At 38.3% G+C, this 24,770-nt stretch overlaps 1 protein-coding gene across 9 annotated transcripts in view; it reads left to right on the top strand.

Annotated features, from left to right (window-relative positions):
- Positions 1-1,165: 1,165 nt before the first annotated feature.
- DDHD1 (DDHD domain containing 1) overlaps positions 1,166-24,770 on the top strand; it is a 70,668-nt gene continuing 47,063 nt past the window's right edge. For 3 of the 9 annotated variants that reach the window (XM_006185436.3, XM_014559931.2, XM_032482069.1), the window contains exons 1-2: positions 1,168-2,211; positions 22,881-23,054. In XM_006185436.3, the coding sequence (XP_006185498.3) occupies positions 1,383-2,211; positions 22,881-23,054 (1,003 nt within the window). In that variant the 5' untranslated portion in view covers positions 1,168-1,382. Of the gene's footprint in view, positions 2,212-2,598; positions 2,707-22,880; positions 23,055-23,689; positions 23,711-24,770 lie in introns of all 9 variants that reach the window. The other 6 variants (XM_032482066.1, XM_032482064.1, XM_032482065.1 and 3 more) reach the window with 4 other exon arrangements.

The raw sequence follows: 24,770 nt of genomic DNA, 5'->3' as shown, positions 1-24,770 counted from the left end.
AAGCAATGCTTTTTTTCAAATGCAAACAAATACACTGTACAAGCTAGAGAAGGGTCTGCTTTAAATAGTGGCTTAATCTCTGACAGGTTAGATCCCAGGGGCAAGAAAAGCTACTCTTATCAGTCTGATTCCACCACAAATGGAAGAAAAAGAAATAGTGAATATTTTCTGATCTTGAATTGAGAACACTGACATTGGAAATTGTTATTCTCTGGATTCTCAACATAGGGTGACTGGCTTATAAAACTTTTTTCTAACATAAAAGAACCACATAGGGGAGCCTCAGCGTTTAATCTGATCCCAGAAAATGAGCTAAAGAATCAGAGATGCTTAGAGTACAGGAAGAAATCTTGACGGTCACAGAATTCCATTGCTGGAAGAGACTTTAAGAGGTCATCTAGTCCAATGATCACTTAATTTTTACAGATGAGGAAACCAAAAAGATCGAGATTAAGTGACCTGCCTGCAGTTGGTTCTCAGAACTAAGTCTAGAGCCTCGTTTTCTGGCTTCCAATCTAGTAATCTCTATAACAACCGGCTGGATTTGACATTATAATCTGTACCGATTGTGCATCCACTGTGTGGGAGAGGTTGAGACATACAGACTTGGCCTCCAACAAGGGCCTTCAATAAGGCTGAGAAAACAAAGTAGGTGTTGAAAGACAAGCAATAATATGAGGTTGCATATGAAGGGAGGTTTACACTTGGGTTTGAGTAGGAGTGGTGATTCCGACGTTAGGAATTAGTGGGCATCGGGGTGGAGTGCCCTCTCGTGGGCTGACAATTCTGGAGGGACCAGAACCAGATGATTGATAAGGTTCAGCTGGGGTCGCAGGAGGGCCTAAGGTCACAAAATCAGTCAGGAGAATCCAATTTCCGGGGGTCATCTCGATGGGCAACTTAAACTTTTGGGGTCATGACTCAGATTGTAAGGATGAGTCTGGTAAAGCTTTTCCAAATCTGGGCTCTGACCCCCAGAAGGGCGGGGGCTGAGGCGGCGCAGCAGGTAAGGAGGGGAGGCGAAGGGAATTGCGGAATCCTGAGCTGACCCGGCTGCGGCGGCGGGAGGGGCGAGAGGAGGAGCTCCCGCGCGGCGCCGGCCGAGAAGGGGCTTCCGGGAGGGCGCACGCTGCAAGCAGGGCGGGGCCCGGGGCCAGCGCCGCCTACGTCGGGCTGCGTGACAATGAGGCGGCCGGCGGAACGCGGCTGCGGCGGCCGCGGGCCTCGGGGGGGCGGAGCCGCTGCCGCTACCGCCGCAGCCCCGGTTGGGATTTGAAAGATTAAAACTCCCCGAGGAGAGGGCGGCGGCGTTGAATGTGTGGCGGAAGCGCTAGGGGCCACGGCTCGGCGCCGGGCCGGGCAGCCGGCGGCGTCTCCACAGCATGAATTACCCGGGCTACGGGTCTCCGCGGAGCCCCGAGCGTAACGGCCGGGGCGGAGACGGCGCCGCCTGGGAGCTGGGCTCGGATGCGGAGCCGGCGTTCGGCGGTAGCGTCCGCTGCTTCGACCACCTGCCGGCTGGGGACCCGGGCGACGATGAGGTGCCCCTTGCCCTGCTGCGCGGGGAACCCAGGCTGCACCTGGCGCCGGGCGCGGAGGACCACAACCAACACCTGGCGTTGGACCCCTGCCTCAGTGACGAGAACTATGACTTCAGCTCCGCCGAGTCGGGCTCCTCGCTGCGCTACTACAGCGAGGGCGAGAGTGGTGGCGGCGGCAGCTCCTTGTCGCTGCACCCGCCGCAGCAGCCGCCGCTGGTCCCGTCGAACTCGGGGGGCGGCGGCGCAGCCGGAGTGGGGCCCGGGGAGAGGAAGCGCATTCGGCCTGGCGGCACGGCCGCCCGGCACCGTTACGAGGTGGTGACGGAGCTGGGCCCGGAGGAGGTGCGCTGGTTCTACAAGGAAGACAAGAAGACCTGGAAGCCCTTCATCGGCTACGACTCGCTCCGCATCGAGCTCGCCTTCCGGACGCTGCTGCAGGCCACGGGTGCCCGGGCCAAGGCCCAGGACCCGGACGGCGACCATGTGTGCGGCCCGGCCTCCAGCTCCGGGGAGGACGACGACGAGGACCGCGTCTGCGGCTTCTGCCCGCGCATTGCGGGGCACGGGCGCGAGATGGAGGAGCTGGTGAACGTCGAGCGGGTGTGTGTGCGGGGCGGCCTCTACGAGGTGGATGTGAACCAAGGAGAATGCTACCCGGTGTACTGGAACCGTGAGTAGCCGGCCGGGAGAGGGAGTGGGACGGGCTGCCTCTGCAGGGGCGACACGCACCCGGGTGGATTTGGAACTGGACCAGGGAAAAGCGAGGCGCGTGAGGCCTGGCGTTTGGTGGGAGAGGGATGGAGACAGTGCAGGCAGCGCCGGCAGGTGAAGGGTAAAACGAGCAGATGGCAAAACCCCAGGCGACTGGGGTCAGAAGGAGAGGATACTGCCCGGGTAGCGCCTCCTGGGTAAGCCGGGTGCTGCTGCCATCCTCTGGATGTGATCCAGGAACGGATGGCCAGCCCGAACTGTTTAATTTCGTTATCCTACCTGAGCTTTGTTCACCCGGGGATCTGATTCGGTCTCATTTACCCTGAATTGCCTGTGATTTAAATAGCAGCCTGTCCTCTGGGTTGGGAGTGTTTGAGAGGATCTGCACGAGATTCAACAGTTCACTTACGGACTCGGGAAAAGAAAATTAATCCCTGGCGGGAAAGGAAAGGAGGTGAGTTGTACCCACCGGGTCCAGGAGAGCTGGAAAGCACTGCTCGAAGCAGTTCTGGCAAGTGGATCTGCTCACCCTTTTTGTGGAATACTCGTTTTTTCTCTCTGAGGTCCTTGTTTACGTATTTTTATTCTTGCCTCTTAACCTTGAAAAGTTTCAAGGCTTATGCCTTGTTTTCGTCTTCTCTAAAATAGGGATAATTGAACCTACTTCTTAGGTGGAGATTAAATGAAGCAATATACCTCAGGGGTTGGATGTGTGCTTGGCCTACATGTGTAATACACGTGTTAACAGTAAGTCCTGATTCATTAGAGAACAACACAATCAGGTTTGTAATTAGATTAAGGATGAAGGCCGTCAGAAATCTGCCATTGCATGTAGCAAATGTTATATATGAAATATATGTTACATATTCTATAGTAACAGAAGCTATTGGCCCCTAGTAATTTGTAATTTATAGTTATATTCTTTATGGGCCCAGTGCCCTGACTCAGATGTCTTTGTTGACTGTCACTAGCCCTAGGGCTTCCCTACATCTTATAACATTCTGCTTTGTATTGATTATATGTATTGATGACTTAGCTTCCTTTCTGTATGTTGAATGTCTTATGGGCAAAGTCTGTCACCTTTATCTTTGTATTCTCTTAGGGCCTAGTGCAGAAAATATTTTAAAAATAAGTATTGAATTGCATTAGTGATTCCAATAATGTTAAAACATATGTTAAGCGTGAGTGACTCAGAGAGCAATTACAACATGTATCAAATCACCAAATAAAATAAGCATAGCAGGAAATTTAATTTCTCACTACACATTAAGATGAAGTTGAAGGCATTTGTTACCATTTTCACAAGGCCAAATCCATGTGGGATCTGTCACATCACTCCTTTTGATTACTATATGCTCACTAAGGACAAGATTTGCTGTATTCACTCATTCATTCATCTGTGATTTCTACCAGTATTTGTGCATAACCCAGTCCTCTTGCGAAGGCAGTGGGAAGAGTGGAAAAAAGGACAGTCCTCACCCTTCAGGAGCTTCCCACTTAGTCTTTTCTTCAAATGACCTAGACATCACGATAGATTTTTTTTTTCCTTTGAAGATAGGAGCAGAAGGACTTAGTGGAGTCAGAAAGTTGAATAAAATCCAGGGCATCCTTGGAGAGGGAACTGGAAACCAAGAGGTGAATCTTACACTTAGATCAACTGAAGCTTATTCACCTGGGATACTGTGTGTTCTTGTGGTTTATGATGAAATTGTTAGTTTGCGTAGTGCTTTACTGTCAACAGAGTGATTTTTTACATTCATTATTTCATTGTGATGTCAAATGAATGCTGATGTTGTATATATGAAGAACGGGCTAAGCAAAGGTAATGAACTTGTCCAAGGTCACTCAGCTAGAAAGTGGTAAAGCAGTTCAGAGTCTTTCGGGAGAATACAGTGCAATGTTCAGAGAGCATCTGATCTACCCAAGGGTGAAAAGTGTCAGGAAGGCTTCCCAGATAATATGGGACTGAGTCCTAAAGGACGAATTTAATCAGACAGAAGAAATGGAGAGGTGGGGAGAAGGGCATTCCAGCCACATGAGGTGATCTATGCAAGTACACAAAAATACGAAACTGCGTGGCATTTTTGAGGAAATTAGGACTGCACCTGCAGGGGTCAAGACACAACAGCTTAGGTTAGAGATTTGACTACCACAGAGATAGAGGTGTTTGATCAGGGACAGGAGATCATGAAGGGAGCAGAGCACGTACCTGTGAATGGTGCATTTGGGAGAATAGCTAGAAAAGGACCAAGGGTAGATATGCAGTGCTAAGCAGGTTGGACTTTATCCTGTAAGGATCAGGGAACCAAACAACTGAAGGTTCATTCTCTATTACTTCAGTGATTAGCGACAACACAAAGGTTGAACTGGACAGTTGGAGAATGTCATTAGAATGTTAGTGTCATAAATCAAGTGAGAAACAGGGCCTAAAAAGTTAACCCGAGAGGACCGTGAACTTAGTCTTCTCAAATCTTCTTTCCTAAAACAGATTGCCAATAGACCAATTGCCAATAGACCAATTATAGCTTATACATTAATATTTTTTAACTAGCATAACAACAACACCTATTTGGACTCCATTTTAGCATTTTCTAAATAGTTTCCCGCAAGATACAATCTTGTGGGTGTCCCAAGCCCTCATATGAACTACACTGAAAATACAATAGTGGTTTTTGCCCATAATTTACCACTTCTCACAAAATCCCATGTAAGTTTGCTCTAATTGGTGCTTTAGGTCTCTGTGTATTATGTAAGTTTTCACACCTTCTCAAGAGGGTTCAGTCCTAGTATGGTCTCTTTAGCCTTTCTTCAAATGGAAGGAATCTTAACAAACTCTGCAGCTTTTGACCATTTTACTTTTCTTTTTTAAACTTTCTGGAAGCTTTCTGAATAGTGGTGATGAAAGGTAAAAAAAAAAAAAAAAACAAAGTCCAACGAGTTCCTCGTAGAATGGTGGTAGGATTCCAGTGGCCATTGTGACTTTTGTGACCTAACTGAGCCCACTTTATCTGGATATTGAAGCCAACAATTTAGCTATGCCTAGTCTAAAAGAAAGGTGTTCATTTAAATTTATATTTACTCTTCCTTTTGAACTCGTACTAGCAGATAAAATTTGAACCAGTTTGGGGTACATGAATCAGAAGGGGAACAGAAGTTTTGTTTTCCATTGATAGGAAGTCAGTATTATTACATATGAAAAAGGTTTTAATTATAGGAAACATGTATTTGTTTTATTGACTGTTCAGATAGTTTTCTGACCACATGTGGACATTTTAGATAAAAACTGATCATTGCTGAGTAATGGCTAAGTGAACTCTCTTGCTCCCTGTGTTTTAACTAAGCTCCTTGTATCCACCTCATAGTCTTGTTTTGAGAATTATTATATATAACATGTGTAGAACAGCGGTTGGCACAAAGTACTAGGTGTTAACTGTTTCTGTGTAGATGTCAGAAAACAGGATACCTTATTTGTGGAAACTCACATGAAGGTTAAGACTGATCAGTGCAAAATTGTTGCGTACCCAGGATTTGTTATTGGCCTGTACCTCAAGACAGATGAAATGTTTGTCAAGAATAATAGTAGGGAAGTGGCCAAAGCATTTAGAAATAGCTATGGGAAGGCATTAGGAATATAGTTAGAGGTATTTGATGAGTTTAGAATAGTTTCATAGCAGCTCTGATGGCAATGATGTATGCATTGTACACTAGGGAATATGTCATTTCTATTAATTGACTAAAGTAATAAAGGTATTTAATTGACCAAATATTTTATGTGAATGTATAGTTTCCAGAAGCAGTCACTAATTATTAACCACAGCTTCCCCCACCCCTACCCTTCCGCCTTTTGGTGTACTTATAAAGCCTACTTGCATTATTAAAATTCTAAAGGACTTGCAGTTTCAGATGCTTTAGAAAGTGGTTTTCATGATATATTGAAGAGAAAATGTTGCTCCCAATAAGAAGGTAGAAAAATTAGGGCTTTTCCTGCAAGTACCTAAATTACATGATATTTATTAACTTGGCATAGCTGTAGCCATCTCTTAGGTCTGTTTCATTCGAGGGTTAATAACCTAAATACTTAATAATCCTTCATGAGGTACAGGGCATCATGGGAAAGTAGTGGAGTTCAAGCTAGCAGAAGACACTCTTTCTTCATCAGTTTCTGCCTCTAATAAAGCAGAACTATAGGAATAGAGATGCCTGGCTCTAAAAAAGTATTGGAGACTTATATCTCTTAGCCTTTTTAACTACCTTATCTCCCACTAGCCCAGCCTGGAAAGCAGCCGTGGGCTGCATTGGAATTCTGACTTTACTGTTTTCGAACAGTGACAGAGATTCTCTGAGAGCTCCATTCCAGATCAGGTCTGCTTTAGACTATTTTTCAGTGACCTACTAAAACAGCACAAAGATATAAATGACTAGTGAGTGTATTTGTGTGGAGGGCAGGACTTGGCACTACCTGAACAAGACATTCAGGACTTTTCTTTCCCTTTGCATTGTACTGTTAGTTTAAAAACTGATCTAATATTAGTTATTAACCCACCTTGTTTGTGTATGGCTCAGATGTAATAATGATGTTGTGCAAGTTAATTTATATAAATTTTCAGATTGGTACGTTCTTCTTCCCTCCATCTGTCATCACTCTCTTCTTTTCTTCCTTCCTTTACTATTTTATCATTAAAAAATATTTTTTGTATTCTTCCCTCTTCCAAATTTTATTTCTTGGGTCTTTAATCTCCACATCACACCTTATAATTTCTGCTTTGCTTAAATCTTTGATTTCTGAAACCCTAGGGCTGATCCTTTTCTGTGGAGAACAAGGGAAAACTAGATGTACTGCACTGGTCATGGGACCCTCTGAGAACTATGGTCACCTGGTAAGGAGAGTAGGGGCATAGAAAGGAGAGAGAGAGATGGGGAATGTGTTCACAGGAATCTTAAGATGAAGAGATGGGGAGGTACACAGTTCTAGAATCCCTGATTGCTGGGAAATCTGAGACCTTTATCTTTTCATGAGCATGATGAAATTTAAACTGTACATGTTATCAAGAAAAACTTCACCACTGGTAAAGTGTATAGATACAGTCTCTTCTTTTTGCCACAGTTCATTCCTAAAAGCCCAGTTAAAAAGCAAAACAGGGAAAACATTTTTATAGCCACTGTATATAACCTACAATTCCTTTTTGAGTTTGCCTTGGAAAAGGGGAATTGTGCCTGCAAAAGTTGTTGAATCTCTGACAAAAGAGTGGATGAATTGGATGAAGAGTATAATACAGATACTTTTTGATACCGCTGGATTAGGGACAAGTGAAATTCAAAGTGGTAAAAAGTAGAAATTGCCTCTGCCAGAGAACTAAGAAAAAACAGTAGAAATACTGATATGATGATATAAGAGTAATTCTATTTTATGTACTACTTTCTAATTTTGCCAGATTTTTCTATTATATAAGAGTAAATGATATACTCATTAGTATTTGTTCTGTGTCTGGTTACATCAAACCGTATCTACATAATCTTTATTATTACTGCACTTGTATATTCAAATAAATTCTGTTGACTGACTGTTGGGGGCATGGCTCGCCTTTCGAAATTACACTGTTAATGGTATTTCTGTACCCCAAGACCTCAGATATCTGGAGTCTTTGAGAAATACAAATTCCATCTGAATGAATGACTTTTCCAAATAGTTGAGAGTTAAGCTTTTATTTGCTAGAGTATTATTTTAACTATGTGAATGGAAAACTCTCTAATAGTACTGATTCTCCCTGTGGTATTTCTCAGTGAACCTTCATTCTGAACATCGATGCTGGATGAACTGTGCTAAAACATAAGATTCTAAATCATGGGCCATGGAAGGTGCTGCTCAGTAACTTTAGGCGATGCAAGCACAGTTGGAATTACTTCTGAGCCTTGATATACGTAGTTAAATGCAATCCCTTCTTGTGTTTTACTACCTACTACAAATGATCCACTTTTAGTTAGTATTTTATTGACTGAACATAGTATTTTCTTCTCATTCTATAAAATTGCTTCTGGGTAGGCCCAGGGTATCCTGTTTCTGCCTGATCCACCCACCCAGATCTTCAGGAAAACATACATTTTAACAACTTGAATATGTATTAACATTAAGTGCCCCCAAGTTTGTTTATTCTTTGGAAAAATGAAATCTTTACTGTAACTCCAAAGACATTGGCAGTAAAGTCTACTTAAAAAAGATTGATGAGGACCACTCCCCATAGGGAAGCACAGTGTGGCTGCGCAGGCCTTGCAGAGACACCGCTCCTTCCACGCTGGCTCTGTGCTGCTGAAATGGGCCCTTCTCCACGAATGGCACTAAGTGAGACAGGAGTACGTGTCTGTCATGTTGATGAACAGATACTTGCCTTTGCTCTACATTTTCATTGTGTAGCTGACCACTCTTAACTCTTCTTGTTTAAAATTAGCACCACTACCAATGGGTCTGCTCTTTGCTTCTCACTAGGAAAAAACTGGGACTTTATATTTTAGAATATCTTTCTGGATATAGTTGCAGTTTGTTCTTTAACCTGCTTACTCTTTATCCTCTTACATTATTTTGTGTAAACTACATGATACACTTCTTTGGTTTGGGAGAAGGGTGTAACTACCTCATATATAGTGAATGACCCTAATTCTAGAATACTGTATTGAATTGTTTAGAATTCTGATTGCCTGCCAAGATTCTGTCTTTATAGATGGACCTAGAACCCATCAAAGTGTATGGTAGGTCACAACATAAAGGGTGGACCTTAGGTTATCAGTTTTGTCCCTGCCACCTCCATTTCAGCTCTTACTTGTGTTTCTAGAGAGGCAGCATTGTATAGTGTTTATGGAATGTCAGTAACCACTGGAGGTAAACTGGGTCCAAATCCCAGCTCTTCCATATACTGTTTGTGTCATTTTGGGCAGTTTAAACTATGTTTCTTCTTCTGTAAATGTGAATAATAGTATCTACCTTCTAGGACTGTTGTAATAAGTAAGATATTTAAAGATCTTGAAACATCCCATGATGAATAGTAAATTCTGGCGTATCAGTTAGCTGTTTTTATTTCTCCATTTTCCTGCCTCTTTTATCTTTTGAAATTTATAACTCATTTGACATTCTTGGCTTTCAACTCTCCTGTTTCATTTCATAGTCTTTTTCCTGACAAAGCGGTTTCTTGGCTTGCTGTCTTGATAACTGACTCTGTTAGGTACAGCCCCTGAACCTGTATTAACTGTTGCCTCCTCTTGTGAGAAATTGTAACTGATTTTTGCCTAGCCTTTTGGGCCCCAGAAGGAGCTGTGCTGTCTTGAGTCTTCCTGGCTTGGATGGCAGAGGAATGCACCAGTCATTATCTTACAAAGCTACTGCCAGTGGGAAGGAGGAATTCTTTTCCATAAAAGCCTTCTATATTCTTAAAGCATCTCCTTTTTGGGGGGGATACAGACCTTGTCACCAGAGGTACAGTGTGCTGACTCCACCCCAAAAAGCTCACTTAAAACATCTCTACTAGCTCCCAGGATTTTTGATATAATGGAGGACTTTACAGCTTTCCAGATAACTGCTCAGTTTTCGTTTGAGGCAGAGCCAGTAAGTAGTCTGGATTTTCTGCCATGTTGGCAAGAAAGAAGTGGCCTATAAATCTTTTTACAGTGGAGACCCCAGCTTGAAAACTTTGAGGAATTCCTCTCAAGTGACCTGCAGTTGAGGCAGCAGTGCTAGTGATGGCAGCTAGTTTCTGGCACCTGGTACAAGATCTAGCTTCAAATATGAATCTGCTCTTAGGGATCTGAAGCAACCATTCTTTATCCAGCATTGACAGTAAAACCCAAGTGGGCTCAGAGGACAGATCTTTGTTGTCAAATTCCCTTAATTTGGATCTTTGATTTCCTGTAACTGCATGACTTTGGGCAAGTTACAATCTCTGTGCAGCCAGCTTCTTCTTTGTAAATAGGGATAATAATAATAGGGTTATTATTGAAGATTCTGATGAAATACACATGTAGAGTGCCTAGCGCAGTACCTGGTTCAGTACATGTTAGCTATTGTATTTAAGTCTAGCTCGTATATTAGCTCTTAAACTAGAAGTCAGGCCTAGCTTCTAGAAATGAAAAGCATGTGGTTGACCTGTTTTATTTTTGAAAAAGAAGGATGGAAGGCTGTGGCTCTACCAAAAGTACTTAAGCCTAAATTTAATGACCATATATGCACATAACACATACATACACTCATATTCCCCCTCCCTTCCTCTCCCCACTCTCTCTCTCTGTATATACATCTTTGCGCTCATCTTAAACCCACTTCACAATGAAGTATCACAATGCCAGAACCTTAGTTCCTCCTGTAGACTCTGAGGTTGAACAATATGAATACCTTTCCAGGTGAAGTGAGGACGGCAGAATACTCTTCAGCCTCTGACTCCCCTCTGCTGTATTCCCTTGCCTGTGGAATGGCACCTTGTCTTAGACTAGCAGTTTACCTATTTCATTTAGCCTAACAGTCACTGGGAGGATTGAGAGAAATGCATCTTCTCAGATCTCATCCTTGGAAATTAGATTCAAGAGATCTGAGCCTGGGGTCTGCCTCTTCAGTAGGTATCCCTGGTAATTCTGATTGCAAGGAGTAGGGTGGTGGTTATAGACCTCACATTGATGACCCTGTTAGTTCATTAATTCCTCTGCTTTAAATGGCTCAAAGCTGCCTCATCTTTTTTTTTATTTAAATATTTTATTTAACATTATATTACCATCACAACAAGTAATCAGTATAAACGTTATTCATGAGATATATTTCATTCTTTTCTTTCTATCAAGTCTTTTTTTTTTAATTGAAGTATAGTCAGTTTACAATGTTGTGTCAATTTCTGGTGTACAGCACAATGCTTCAGTCATACAGGAACATACATATATTCATTTTCATACTCTTTTTCACCATAAGCTACTACAAGATATTGAATATAGTCCCCTGGGCTATACAGTATAAACTTGTTCATCTATTTTATATATACCAGTCAGTATTTACAAACCTTGAACTCCCAATTTATCCCTTCCCACCCAAAGCTGCCACATCTTGAGTTGTCTTCACATACACTCAGAAAACTACCAGTCCAGCCAATCCAAAGTTGCATTTGAAAGAGTTCTAGAGGAACTAGCTTTAAATCCACATTTGTATCTTATTTTATCTGTTTTCCTTTTACCTACTTATTTCTGCTCTGTCCTTCCAGTTTGAAATTTGTATATCCTTATTGATTTTTCTGTCTACTCATTCTATCAGTTATTGAGATGGAAGATGAAGTCCCCAACTATAATTGTGGATTTATTTATTTATTTTTAATTCTATTGGTTTTTGTTTCATTTCTTTTGTGGGTTTTTTTTTAAACTTTTTTTTATTTGAGGTATAATTGATTTACAATATTGCTAATTTCAGGTGTACAACATAGTGATTCAATATTTCTGTAGATAATACTCCATTTAAAGGTACTGTAAAATAATGCCTATATTCCCTGAGCTTGTGCCTTATTTATTTTATACATAGTAGTTTGTACCTCTTAATCATCTATCCCTGTCTTGCCCCTCCTCCCATCCCTCTCCCCACCGACAACCACTGGTTTGCTCTCTATATCTGGGAGTCTGTTTCTGTTTTGTTTTATTCATTTGTTTGTTTTATTTTTTTAGTTTGCACATATAAGCAATAACAGTATTTATCTTTCTCTATCTGATTTATTTCAATAAGCATGATACTCTCCAGGTCTCCACATCTTCTTTCCCATTCATCTGTTGATGGACACTTAGGTTGCTGCCATATCTTGGCAATTATAAACATCAGTATTTTTCTTTCTCTTTCTGGCTCCCCTCACTTAGTATGACAATCCCCAGGTCCAACCATGTTGCTGCAGATAGCATTGTTTTATTGTTTTTTTTATGGTTGAGTAGTAGTCCATTGTATAAACATCTTTATTCAGTCATCTGTCGAAGGACATTTAGGTTGCTTTCATGTCTTGGCTGTTGTAAATAGTGCTGTTATGAACATTGGGGTGCATGTATCTTTTTGAATTAGAGTTTCCTCTAGATATATGCCCAGGAGTGGGATTGCTGGATCATAGGGTAAGTCTATTTTTATTTTTTTAAGGAATCTCCATACTGTTTTCCATAATGCTGCACCAAACTACATTCCCAGCAGTGTAGCAGGGTTCCTTTTTCTAGTGGAGGAAGATATTAAGGAAGTGTAATGCATGCTATCAGTGCAGTATGAGTAAGATGTAGGGTTGTCCAGGTTATCTCTTAATGTTTTTAACTTGGGTGGATTGTGGAAGAAGAACAGGTTTCCCACCCAAGTCCACTTTGGGGTGACAGAAGGAAGCCAGATAATAGGATGACATTGTGTTTAAGGTGCCTATTTCACACCTAGGTAGAAACATCAACTAAGCATTTGGGTATATAGGTCTGGAGCTCAAGAAAACAGTGCTGCAATTAAAGATGCAGAGATCCTCAGAATTTAAACCAATGGTATCTAAAATGGAGTATGCAAGCATGTTATTGGGTGTATTACAAAGAAAATGTTTGAATTTGTATTTACTTTGTGTTTAATCCTCTCAAATTTTCAATTTTTGTATGTTTTGTAATGTGTAAAACATTTTAGAACAGTAATACATATGCATGATTTATAAATAGGTATCTATGTATGAGAATATGCTTAAAATATTTTTGGAGATACTAATTTAAACTGATTGGAACTAATGGTGATTTTGAGCATTTTGCTTTGCAATCATAACCTGGAGAACTTTTTTAAAAATACATGCTTTTGGACCCTATCTCCAGAGACTGATTTATTAAGTGTGTAGCAAGGAATCTGAAAAATCCATCTTTTAATTTAATTCCACAAATGATTCTGATAATTGGCCAGGTTTGAGAATCAAAGGTTAAAACCATGGAAAATACATAGGATATAGGAGAAGATAGGGAGAAGGTAGATAGGTTTGAATGACATTTTGCTGATTCTAAAAGCTCCAACTATGTTAATTCATATTCTTTTGATTCTTGTAGTATGATAGAATGGCCATAATCAATATTGAATTAATTATCTCCACTAAGCTAAAATTAACATTAAATATTTTAAAGTCTGTTTTAATGTTATATAGTCCATTTTTGGCTAGGATTCTCTCACATATCTGTGCAGATTGTATCAAACATTTTTTGACTAGCCAAGTACCTGGAGAGAACTTTTTCCCTAAGCATGTAAAATCTGCGTTGCTTTATCGATCAAAATATTAACCTTGGAAAGATGAGGACAAAAGGGCCTGTAATGTAAAGCCTGTTCTTCACTTTGAGATGGAAAGATTGCTAACATCTAAAAACTGTCTTCTGTAAATTAAAATTTGAGGAAAGGATGGTAGTCTCATGTGAATTCCTGAAAGGGTCATGTAATAAAAACTTTTGAACACTATTATAGACTGAATTGTGTCCCCCCGCAAACTCATATGTTAAAGCCCACCACCACAGAATATGACAGTGGTTGGAGATGGGACCTTCAAAGAAATGCTTAAGTTAAATGAAGCCATTAGAATGAGTACTAATCCAGTCTGACTAGTGTCCTCATAAGCTGAAATTTGGGCATACAAAGAAACACCAGGGATGCACGTGAACAGAGAAAAGACCACTTGAGGCCACAGAAAGAAGGTGGCTATCTGCAAGCCGAGAAGAGGCCTCAGAAGAAACCAAACCTGCCAGCACCTAGATCTTGGGCATCTAGCCTCAGAACTGTGAGAAAATAAAAGTTCTCTTGGTTTAACAACCCAAAATGTGCTATTATGTTATGGTAGCCCTAGCTGACTAATCTAAGGATAGTAAACCATTTATTTAACTTTACATTTAAATTAATGAAGAAATAAGAAATATATTCAGTTTTTTAAAACCTTATGGCTTTGTTTCTTGATTCAAAATAAGTAAACAGAATTTAGGGTATAATTTTATTGTCCAGAGTTTCTCACCCCTGTGAAATTGGTTTAAATTTGGCGAGTCATAAATATTATTGACACTAGCTCTTGTCTAAACATAATTTAGCATTCTTAGTGTAATTGTTACTTTCAGATGTGATCCCAGATATGTTTTGAGGTATAGGTATTTCTTTCATAATGCAGAATTTTGTATGATTGCTAACAACTAACCAGATTTTGCAGTTACAACATTTGTAGCCAAGCTAAATTCTGATTAGAATAATGGCTGTTTAGTTACTTTTGTCCTACATTGTTCCTCCAGATTGTAGTTCTGTCCAGTGAATAAGCAAGTGTTCACATATTAGAATGGAAGGTAGCATTTTGTTGTATAGGAACTAGTTTACTACCTTTCATTCCATTTACCAATTAAACATTATTTTTGTATATAATGTTTTTTTCACCCGCATTCTGAGAAATCTTAGTTTATTATTTTTAATATTGATTTTTATCATGAAATATCTCAAGTATATACAGAAGTCTAGATAACATAACCAATAATCAGTACTCCTATTACTTAGCTTATTAAACATTACAGATATAATCAAAGTCTCTTCTGCAACTTCTCCCATTCCCTTTTCTTCAAGTCCAAAAGTAACTGCTCTCCTAAATTTACTGTTTATTCCCATGCATTTTTTAGATTATTATTCCCATTAGCTTTTTTTTTTGCTTGTTTTAACTTTATATAAATAGTGCCATTTTATTTGTATCCTTCTGTAATTTGCTTTCTGATTCAGGTTAGATTTTTGAGATTTGTCCAGGCTGACACATATAACTTTAGCTGTTTATTTTCTCTATGTATAATAGTATTCAATTGTGTGAATATACCACAGTTTGTTTTCTTCTTTGGATACTTAGGATTTTTGTAATTTTTTGCTATTATAAACAGTAGTGTAATAAAATTTTTTCTATACATCTCCTTGTACTAATGTGCCAGAATTTCTCTAGGGTATATACCTAGGAATGCACCTGTTTTCTGATTACAAATGAATCTGAGCATATTTCATGTTATAGGTTTATTGACTATTTGGTTTTCCTGTTCTGTGAAAATCTTGTTGTATCAGTTAGAGTCCAATCAGGAGACAGAAACACAGTAACTGCAACAGAGGAAATATAAAGAATTACTAACAGAGGAATGAAGTCACAGGACAAAGAGAACTCTGAAAAATATAGAAATAGCAAATGCAGGTAACAGCCACCACCCCTAGGACTGAGACAGAGCACCCAAGGAAGAGGCCATTTCTTCTCATTGCTAAGATTCTGACCTTGGAGAGAATGACCTTGGTCACTGAGGTGCTACCCCACAGGGACTGCTGGAAATCTGCCCTCTGGAGTGCTAGGAGAAGCCTTCCACAGGAAGGTGCCTAGCTTCAGAACTCACTACAGGCTGCCTGAGGGGATGTGCCTGGCAGGTGAGATTCCACTGTGAAACTGCCTGGAGGGTAGTGATGCTGGGCAAAGCTGCCCATGGGAAGGTGCCACTGCTTAGTACCTGGGCATTGCTGAAAAAATGAAATGTGTACCCTGCAAGAATCCAATAAGGTAAACACACTGGAACTAGGGAGAGAAACCCCTTCCTCTTCCATTATAAAGGATGGTTTGGTAGAATTGATTCATCAATATGTTAGCTACGTAATGGTTTAGGTGGGTCTCCGTGGGGCTGATCTGGGACCCTAGCCACCATTTATAGCATTGATTCTATGAGAAGTATAGTCAGAGTATATAGTACTAGGTAGTAAGTTTACAACAAACCGTAAGAATGAATGACAAATATTTTTCTTAATCTTCTACTTCTTACTTTTCCATCCTCCTTGTCTCATATCTACTTCCCCTTTTTTGTGTGTCTTCTGCTTTTCTTTTATCGAATCCTTGCTTATTTCATCTTCCTCTGAATGCCAATACTCCGTCATTCGGATTTCCCCTTACTCTGTGACTTCCTTCCTCTTTAAGTCTTGTGTGGTCAGATTTGGTTGGTAAGTTTCTCGAGCAGTGAATTTTAGGCATGCTTTGGACCTGAAGTAGGTAAAGCTGTAAAGGCATAGCTAAGCTGGAGGGAAAGGGTCAAGACTTTCTCTCTTTAAATATCATGCTTTGCAAAGTACTATATGGGTTGAAATAGTCCTTGAAAACAGTCTTTTAGAAATCTTATCATTGTTCCTTCTGCCTCCTAGTGTAAATATAGCTTTTTAATACATAAAAATCTTTTTTACCAAATTTCCCCACCCACATAAAAGAGATCCACTCAGAGTTTTGCTTAAATGAAGGAAGTGTTCATAATGGACAGTAGACCTTGCAACTGTTTTCTAGTCAAGAACCACCCATTTTTCTTTTGATTCCAGTCAAGTCATGCTTTTTATTGTGATTTGCCTATGAGTTATAATTAGGATTAATGACCTAGTTATTTTCTGACAGGTATTTTTAATGGTAAGTACTAGTCTTTATATTAAGTTTAAATTAACTCTCAATGAGTGTTGTTATAAGTGAAAAGATAATACTTTGTTAGTCTATTTCCAACATATTAATTTAATCCATCAGTCCTGTAAAAAGTTTGTCTCTAGTCCCTGTCTGTGTAGTCTATTATGTTATATATCCGGATATTTCCATTCTGTAACAGAGTAAGGGGACATTTTAAATTATATCTGTGTAAGTCCCTATTAGCATAAGATTCTGCTGCATATGATTTTAAAAAGCTAAAATAACAGTGGCTTTAAATACAAAAGGGTCTGTTTCTCTCCACATAAAAGAAGTGTGGATATCCTGAGTTCAAACATATGTGGCAACTCCACTGTAATCAGGGGCAGAGGCTCCTTCTGTTATGCAGGTTTCCATTCTTTGTAAGTGACTTGATCTAAGAGAGCTGGAGCTCAAGACATGGGTGGCAGAAAAGAAAGAGGGCAAGGCCAAAGAGCTGTACCACCAGTAATTTCTGCTGTATCCTGTTAATCCAGATTCAATCACATGACCAAACTTAGCTGCCCAAGGTGATTAGAAATAGTTATTTTTATTAAGCATATCACTGCCCTAAATAAATTGGAATAGGGGGAGAACAGGTATAGGATGGGCACAGCAGTGTCTTCCAATATATGTGATCTTTATTTTTGCTGAATGTATTAGGATTCTCCTGAGAATAAGAGAGATTATTAGGAATTGGCTCATGCAGTATGGAGGCTGGCAAGTCCAAAATCTGCAGAGGACATATCCAAGTTCAAGTCTGAAGGCCAGCAGAGGCCACTGTTAGAACTAGGAAGAGCCAGTGTCTCTGTTCAAAGGCTACAGGGCACGAAGAGCTTAATGTTCCAGTCTGAAGTTCTTTTCAGGCCTACAACTGACGGATGAGGCCCACCTAGAATATGGAGGGCAATCTGCTTTACTCTGTCTATGGATTTAAATGTTAATCTCATGCAAAAACACCCTCCCAGAAACACCCAGAATGTTTGACCAAGTGTCTGGGTACCCTGTGGCCCAGTCAAGTTGATACATAAGATTAACCGTACTGAATATAAAACACACTTGTTACATAGAAATGGAAAGTTCCTTGTATTCCCACCTCCTAGAGATATCTTTTAATAATAGCTTCATGTGTTTTTTTCTGCTTATTTTCAACACATATACCATGTATATTTTTATAAGACATACTATTTATACATATATATATATATATATACACGTACAAATATATATACATATGGTGTTATGATGTCATTTTTATTCTAGACATTATTCTGTGTCTTCTGAACATTATTTTACTATGGATGTATTATTCATTTATTCATATTTTAATTTATTTAATAAATATGTTAACACCTACTATGTGCCAAGCATCATGTATGTATCCAGTCATTTATTGGTAGAAATGTAGGTCACTTTGTTTGTTTCTTTCTATTCCTTTTTCTGTTGTAAAATGCCTAGTTAAACATCTTTGTACTGTATCTTTAGAAATTTTTGGAAGAGTTTCTATAAAGTGTATTTCTGGTATTACTCTAAATAGAAGTGTTTTTAGGTTTTAAAAGGTACTGCTAAGCCAGAGTTTCTCAGCCTCACCACTGTTGACAGTTTGGGCCAGGTAACTCATTGTTTCTGGGCGGGTTGGGGTGGGGTGATGGGGGGCTGTTTTGTGCACTGTAGGATATTTAGCAACGTTTCTGGCCTAGATGCCACTAGCACCATAGGCCCAAACCCTGATAAATAAGGGATGACTTTGAGGATAATTTAGGAGATACAATAAATAGTACTTAGTGTGTGTCTAGGTATAGTTGTAAGATGCATGTAAGGAGGCAACATCTTGGATGACTCCCAGATTTCTGTCTGGAGTGAACAGCTGAATACTGTCAGCACAACATCCACCAAGATAGGGAACACAGGTGGAGTAACAAGTCTTGTGTTTTGTTTCTTCCAGGAACCCAATGTGTTCCATGATTATTTGTGATTCTGGTAACTGTTGATCTGCCTACTAGGGGATGATTGGTTGGCAGTTAAATATTTGGGTCTGGAGTTCAAGACAGAGGCCTGAACCAGAAAGATATAGTATTTGACAGCATACTGCTGGAATTTAAAGCTTAGGTAAAACTTGCAAACCATTTATCCAAAGAATACATGCTTAGTTTTATTAGGTTCAAGAATGGAAATGATTTGGGAGTCTGGATTTGTGCTGTAAACTTGTTTTACTCTCTTTAACTCTGCTTTTTACTTGCGTTGTTTTTATGAGCAAGGCATGGTTGGCTCTGGTTTGTAAGTCTCATAATAGACTGGCAATATGAAATAGCCCAACTTATTTATTCTTAAATTATCAACACAACTAAATAGCCTGCATTTCTTGGGGAGAAGGCTAAAAAGGGACTTTTCCTATTTGAAATATAGGTTGCATTGTATTAGTAGAAAGAGTTTGAATGAACTTTGGAGTTAAATTTTGGTTGGAATCTTGGTTTTCATAATATTTAGCTGTGTTCTTCTGGGAAAATTATTTAGGTTCATTAAAACTTAGCTTACTCATTTGTAAAACTGAGGAAATTTTAGCTACCTTGGAAGATTTTTATTAAGATTAATGAAATGAGCTTTTGGATCTGGAGGAAAGTAGGAACTGTCCAAATCTAAATCTCTCCACACAGTCTCCCAAAAAGCCATAGGCGCACGTAATACGTAAACCATATATAACTCACTTCAGCATTACTACAAGATAGACAATACCTTGAATTTTCAGTTACCTGTAAGTAAAGAAATAGCAAATTACAACTGCTCCTGTTATTGCTATAAACCTCTGAATCTGGAGACTAGGACAAGGAGAGGCTGAAGAGACAGTGAAAAAAGAGAGGAAATCAGAAGTTAAAATGAAGCATAGAACCACCCTCAAAAGAAAATGTCCCCCACAAAACTGGCAAAATATGAACACAGTCCTGGAACTTAGTAATTCATAGCACTAACTGTGGGGAAGGTGTGTGAAAGTGAGAGGGACTAGAAGTAGCAGCATCAGAGAAACATTGCTGGTGGGAGAGGAGAAAGAGAAAGGATGGTGCCCTTAGAGCCATGGCAGTGAGAGGAAAGAATGAAGTAAAGAGAAAATTGAGAGTCCTGGAGAAATGAAAGAAAAGGCACACCAACCCAGTCTTCACCCCCAGCTACCATCCCTACCATCACCACATCATCATCCATTAAAGGAGCTGCGCTTACTAATCAGCAGCAAGCACTCTGGAACTAAGAACCATCCATACAATGCTCAGGAATAGAAATAACTCAAATGCCATATATAGCTACTTTAAGAGGAATACAGAAAATGTGAATCAATGCATTTCCACTGATTAAAATCCCCCCCCCAAACAAACACAAAACAAAGAGAAACTGTAAAACTCTAACGAAATAAAATATCCTCCAACAAACTTGTGGATATAGTAATAGGACATTGATGAAAGGAATATTGATGTAAAAGGCATTGATTAAAGAAAGGAAAACAACCAGACGAAAAACAAGATAGTTGAAATGCAATACCACAGGGAACAGTATAGCTCAGTGGTAGAGTGTGTGCTTAGCATGCATAAGGTCCTGGGTTCAATCCCCAGCATCTCCAGTTAAAAATAAACTAATAAACCTAATTACCCCCCCCAAAAAAACCCTAAAAATAAAATTAATTTAAGAAATGCAATACAGGCAAAGGAAAACCCAACATAGTTATAATTGGAGTCTCTGAAGAAGAAAATCAGTGGAACAAAACTATTAAAACTATAATCCAAGGAAACTTTTCAGAAGTAAGAGAAAACCTGAAATCTACATATTAAAAGAACCCACCTTGACAGATTGATCTAGAGCAATGAACTCTGAGTCATAAACTATTAGATTTTAAAGACTAGCAAAACTATAAGATTTTTAAATTTTTTTTTTCTGGGCCTCCTGGTAGAAAAAAGATCACGTTACTAATATAAAAAAAAATTAGGCTTATATCAGACTTCTCAAGAACAATATACAGGGTAAGACTACAGTAGAGCAGCATATTTTAAAACTCGGAGAAACAAAGTTCAGGCTAGCCAACCTGTCCTTCAAGGGCTGTAGATAAACAGTTTTGAACATGAAAGAATTTAGGAAATACTTAGAATTTAATATATTGTGGATCCAAGACCAAAACAGTAATTGTTACACATTCTGACAAAGTAGGAAGAATAAAACTAAAAATAACTGGGTGAAGAGAGAAAAGGGAAAATATTATAAGATCATTCTTTATTGTATAAGTAATAAATGGGAGTTTTGGATACCACTTAAAAGGGACAGACTAGGTAGTAAAAGGTTAATTAAACAAAAAAGATTAAGGACACTCAAATACATATGTGCACCCGCATACATGTATGAAAGTAACCAGTGGTACCAAAAATGCAAATATTCCTAAATACCAAAAGATAATTTTTTAAAAACAAAAATACCAACTAGAGAAAGAAAGTATAAATAATAAAAGTGGTAATTATAGAAAAATAGAGTTCAAACATATCAGCTATATCAATAAGCATAGATGGGTTTAACTCACCTATTTAAAGAAAAATATTTTCAGATGGATTTATAAAGCAAAATCCAATTCTGTGCTGTGTTAAAAGACATCTAAAACAGTGAAAAGGGTTAAAAATAAAGGGATGTGTAAAAACATCACAGGCAAATGGAAACAATAGGAAAGCAGGGGGTTGTGATCTTGATAGAGTGAGGCAAAAAAATCATGCAATAAACAGAATATGCTTTATAATGTTAAAAGCCATAATTCACAATGAATTTGTGTTTTTGAGTATCTGTGCACCAAATAATATTGCAAAGACCTGGCTATAGCAGAATTGCTGTAGCAGAATATGTGGTAATGCAAGAAGAAATAGAAACACACAACAGGAGATTTTTAATAAATCACAGAACAAGTCTGATACAAGATGTTTCAGGATCACCTAGTAAATTTCTTATTTCAAACCTGAAATTAGCCCTTTCTTTCAGGACTCTTGGTTTCTTTTAGTGGGAAATAGTATCTAGAGATCACGATCTTTATATCGGGAGTGATTACTTATACTGGATTGGTCTTTATTTCTGGACATTTTCAGTAGACAAAGCTTAGAATTTTTTTTTTAAGGAAAAAATATACCATTAGTTCATGCTGATTGTTTCCAGTTGAAATTTAAAGTACAGTTTTTATTTCTTTGATTTTTATGTTTGTATCATTTAGTACTTGTGTTAAAAATCTTGGCTTCTAATTATATTAACAAAACTAATATATTCATTTTAGTCTACAGTTTGAAACTAACAATACCAATACTATTACAGTTATTAACAATTATAACAGTGTAGCTACTGCAAAAGGTTTAAGATATGTTTACAGTTCTTTTTGTCCATAGGATATATCCTAAAATGTATATACAAATTGCTGTGTTTGGGATCTCCTTGAAGTAATTTCTCGAAATGTGACTAAACCACCAACTCTACATAATTAGCTTCATTTTTTTTCATTTTGCTTTTTATTTTTAGGGTTTTGTTGTTTCCATTTTATCTTTCCTTTTTTTAATTTTAAAAGATTGGAGATAGCTTAGCTGATAGTTTATTTTAAATAAATAAATAGCAACTAAAAATTTTAGGCCTATGGGAGAGTGTTTAATAAAAGAAATGTTCAATTGTTCACAAAATTTTTTCTCAACTTTTTCCTAAAATGGGTAAGGAATTTATTGTAATTAAAGGTTTTATTTATTTTTGTATACTCACTGGGAACCCTTGACCTCCAAGGCAGCCCTAAAAAGTGTACCACGCTACTATGATACACACTATTTCTAAACTACTTCTGGAAATTGATATCAATGTTTTCTAAGATGTTGGAACTATCACCAGAGTTTTGCATGAAATTTGTCAACCCATTGACCTACTAATTTTGGTTATATGGGGCCTCCGTTCTATAGATAACTGGTCTTTTTAATGCCAAAGCAACTTTTATGTGTAATATTTAATACAAGTAAAATTATATGCTAAAAAAGTTATACCCTGTGGCTTGAAACCTGAAATGTAGAACTTTAAATGATTCTATTGGGTCACAAAAGTCCGTTTTTGCCACAGCAGCAGCAAAATACAGAATTGTAGTTACTGTGTCACTTCCTTGGAGGTTGGATCCTAAAATGTTTAATTCTGTGATTTCTCTTTTCAGAGGCCGATAAAATACCAGTAATGCGTGGACAATGGTTTATTGATGGTACTTGGCAGCCTCTAGAAGAAGAAGAAAGTAATAAAATTGAACAGGAACATCTTAGCTGTTTTAGAGGTCAGCAGATGCAGGAAAATTTTGATATTGAAGTGTCAAAACCCATAGATGGAAAAGATGGTAAGACCAATGAATACACTTAATGTTTTGTAAACCAAGTAAGTTGTTGATAAAGTTTAGAGTAGATCCTAAGTTTGACATAGTAATTCAGAAGTGTTAGAATTTACGAAATTTCTGATTATTTCAAATATTTAATTATTATTTTAGAATTTAAAACTGCTTTGAATTTCTGAACTATTTCAGTTTTTATTTTACTGAATGTGTATGTTCATTGGCATGACGCTAAAATGATTTACTGTAAGTGTACAAATTGTTATAATGTGTTCTCTGAATTAGTCCTTTTTAGTAGCTTATTTTAGTTATCAAAGAGAAATGAACTTACAAAATATCCCTTGTCATTAAATCAAAAGAGCAGTTTTGTTAATATTTTAATGTTGGTTCTTTTTGTGAAGTTTAAAAAATTAATTTCCTTTGTGTAAGGGCCTATTAGCTGTCTCCATATTAAGCATATCAGCCTTTAATTTGAAACAATCTCCTCCTTATATTTCCTTATTCAGCATTTGGATATGTTTACAATAGTTTCAAATATTTGCATATTAGCCAAGATTGCCGTGTTTCATTATGTGTGTGATCTTGAGTAAAACTCAAAATATGTGGTAAAGTTAAAAATACTTCTATTGTTCCATTTACTGCAGGCAGTGGGATCAACTATTCTGGTGAGTATAACAGTACAGGTAGATTAGAATTTGTAGATTTCTTTAATTTTTTTTTTTTCCCTGTAAGTGTTTCTTCACCCCTGTTTGCCTTTGTTTGGGAAGTTTCTTGGCAAGCCCTACTTAATCTAGTTGAATTAAACTATGAATTAAGTGATTTTCTCCTTCCCCTTGTAAAACATCTCTAAAGCAGAAAAACTCAGTACTGATCAAGTAATTCACAGTGCAGTTTGGAAAAAGTGAACTATGTAGTTGGAAGCAATTGTTTATATAATGGCAGAAAAATAAGTTTTAAATTGGCTTATTTTTTCTTATTGTTAGTAACATTCCAAGTCTTTTCTCTCTTCTATTCTTTACTCTTTTCTCTCTCTCTCAACACTTACACATACCCCACAAGCAGGGAAACTGTACAGTTTAGCTTATACCTAGTTAAAATTATCTTTTATATCTTTAAAAGTCTACATAACTGAGGAAAGATGTGACTTCTGCATAAATAGTAGTTGTTCAGTCTAACAAATATATGTAATAATAGTTGTCTGTTATGTACCAGATACTATTCTCCAGGAATTTTAAATATCTCATTCTCCTAATCTGTAGAGTAAGATATGGTCTTATTTCACTGTAAAATACAAGCTCAGGGTTCTTACATACCAATATGTAAAGAGCAGTTCGTTATGGACAGAGCAGAGCAGTATCTACATTCCTGCAGATTGTCATAAAGATAATACTTTGGTGGGGGGGGTATAGTACAGTGGTAGAGTGCAATGCTTAGTATGCACGAGGTCCTGGGCTTAGTCCCTAGTACCTCCATTAAAAAAAAATAGATAAATAAATAAACCTAATGACCCTCCCCCGCAAAAAACAAAGATAATACTTTGGTTAAAGCACAAATAGCAGATTTTGTATGTATATGATCTTTTACTAGTGCCTGAAGTATTTTGTAACCTCTCATCACCACCACCAAAATAGTTACAAAAGCCTATTTGATGGTATTTGAGAGATTGGATTTTTTTCATGATTTTATGGCTACTGGAGGAGGCTGAATTCTGGAATTTTTCCTTTC

The sequence above is a fragment of the Camelus ferus genome, chromosome 6 (genome assembly GCF_009834535.1).
Source record: "Camelus ferus isolate YT-003-E chromosome 6, BCGSAC_Cfer_1.0, whole genome shotgun sequence".
Lineage (NCBI taxonomy): Eukaryota > Metazoa > Chordata > Mammalia > Artiodactyla > Camelidae > Camelus > Camelus ferus.
This window is presented reverse-complemented; position numbering and strand designations above follow the sequence as displayed.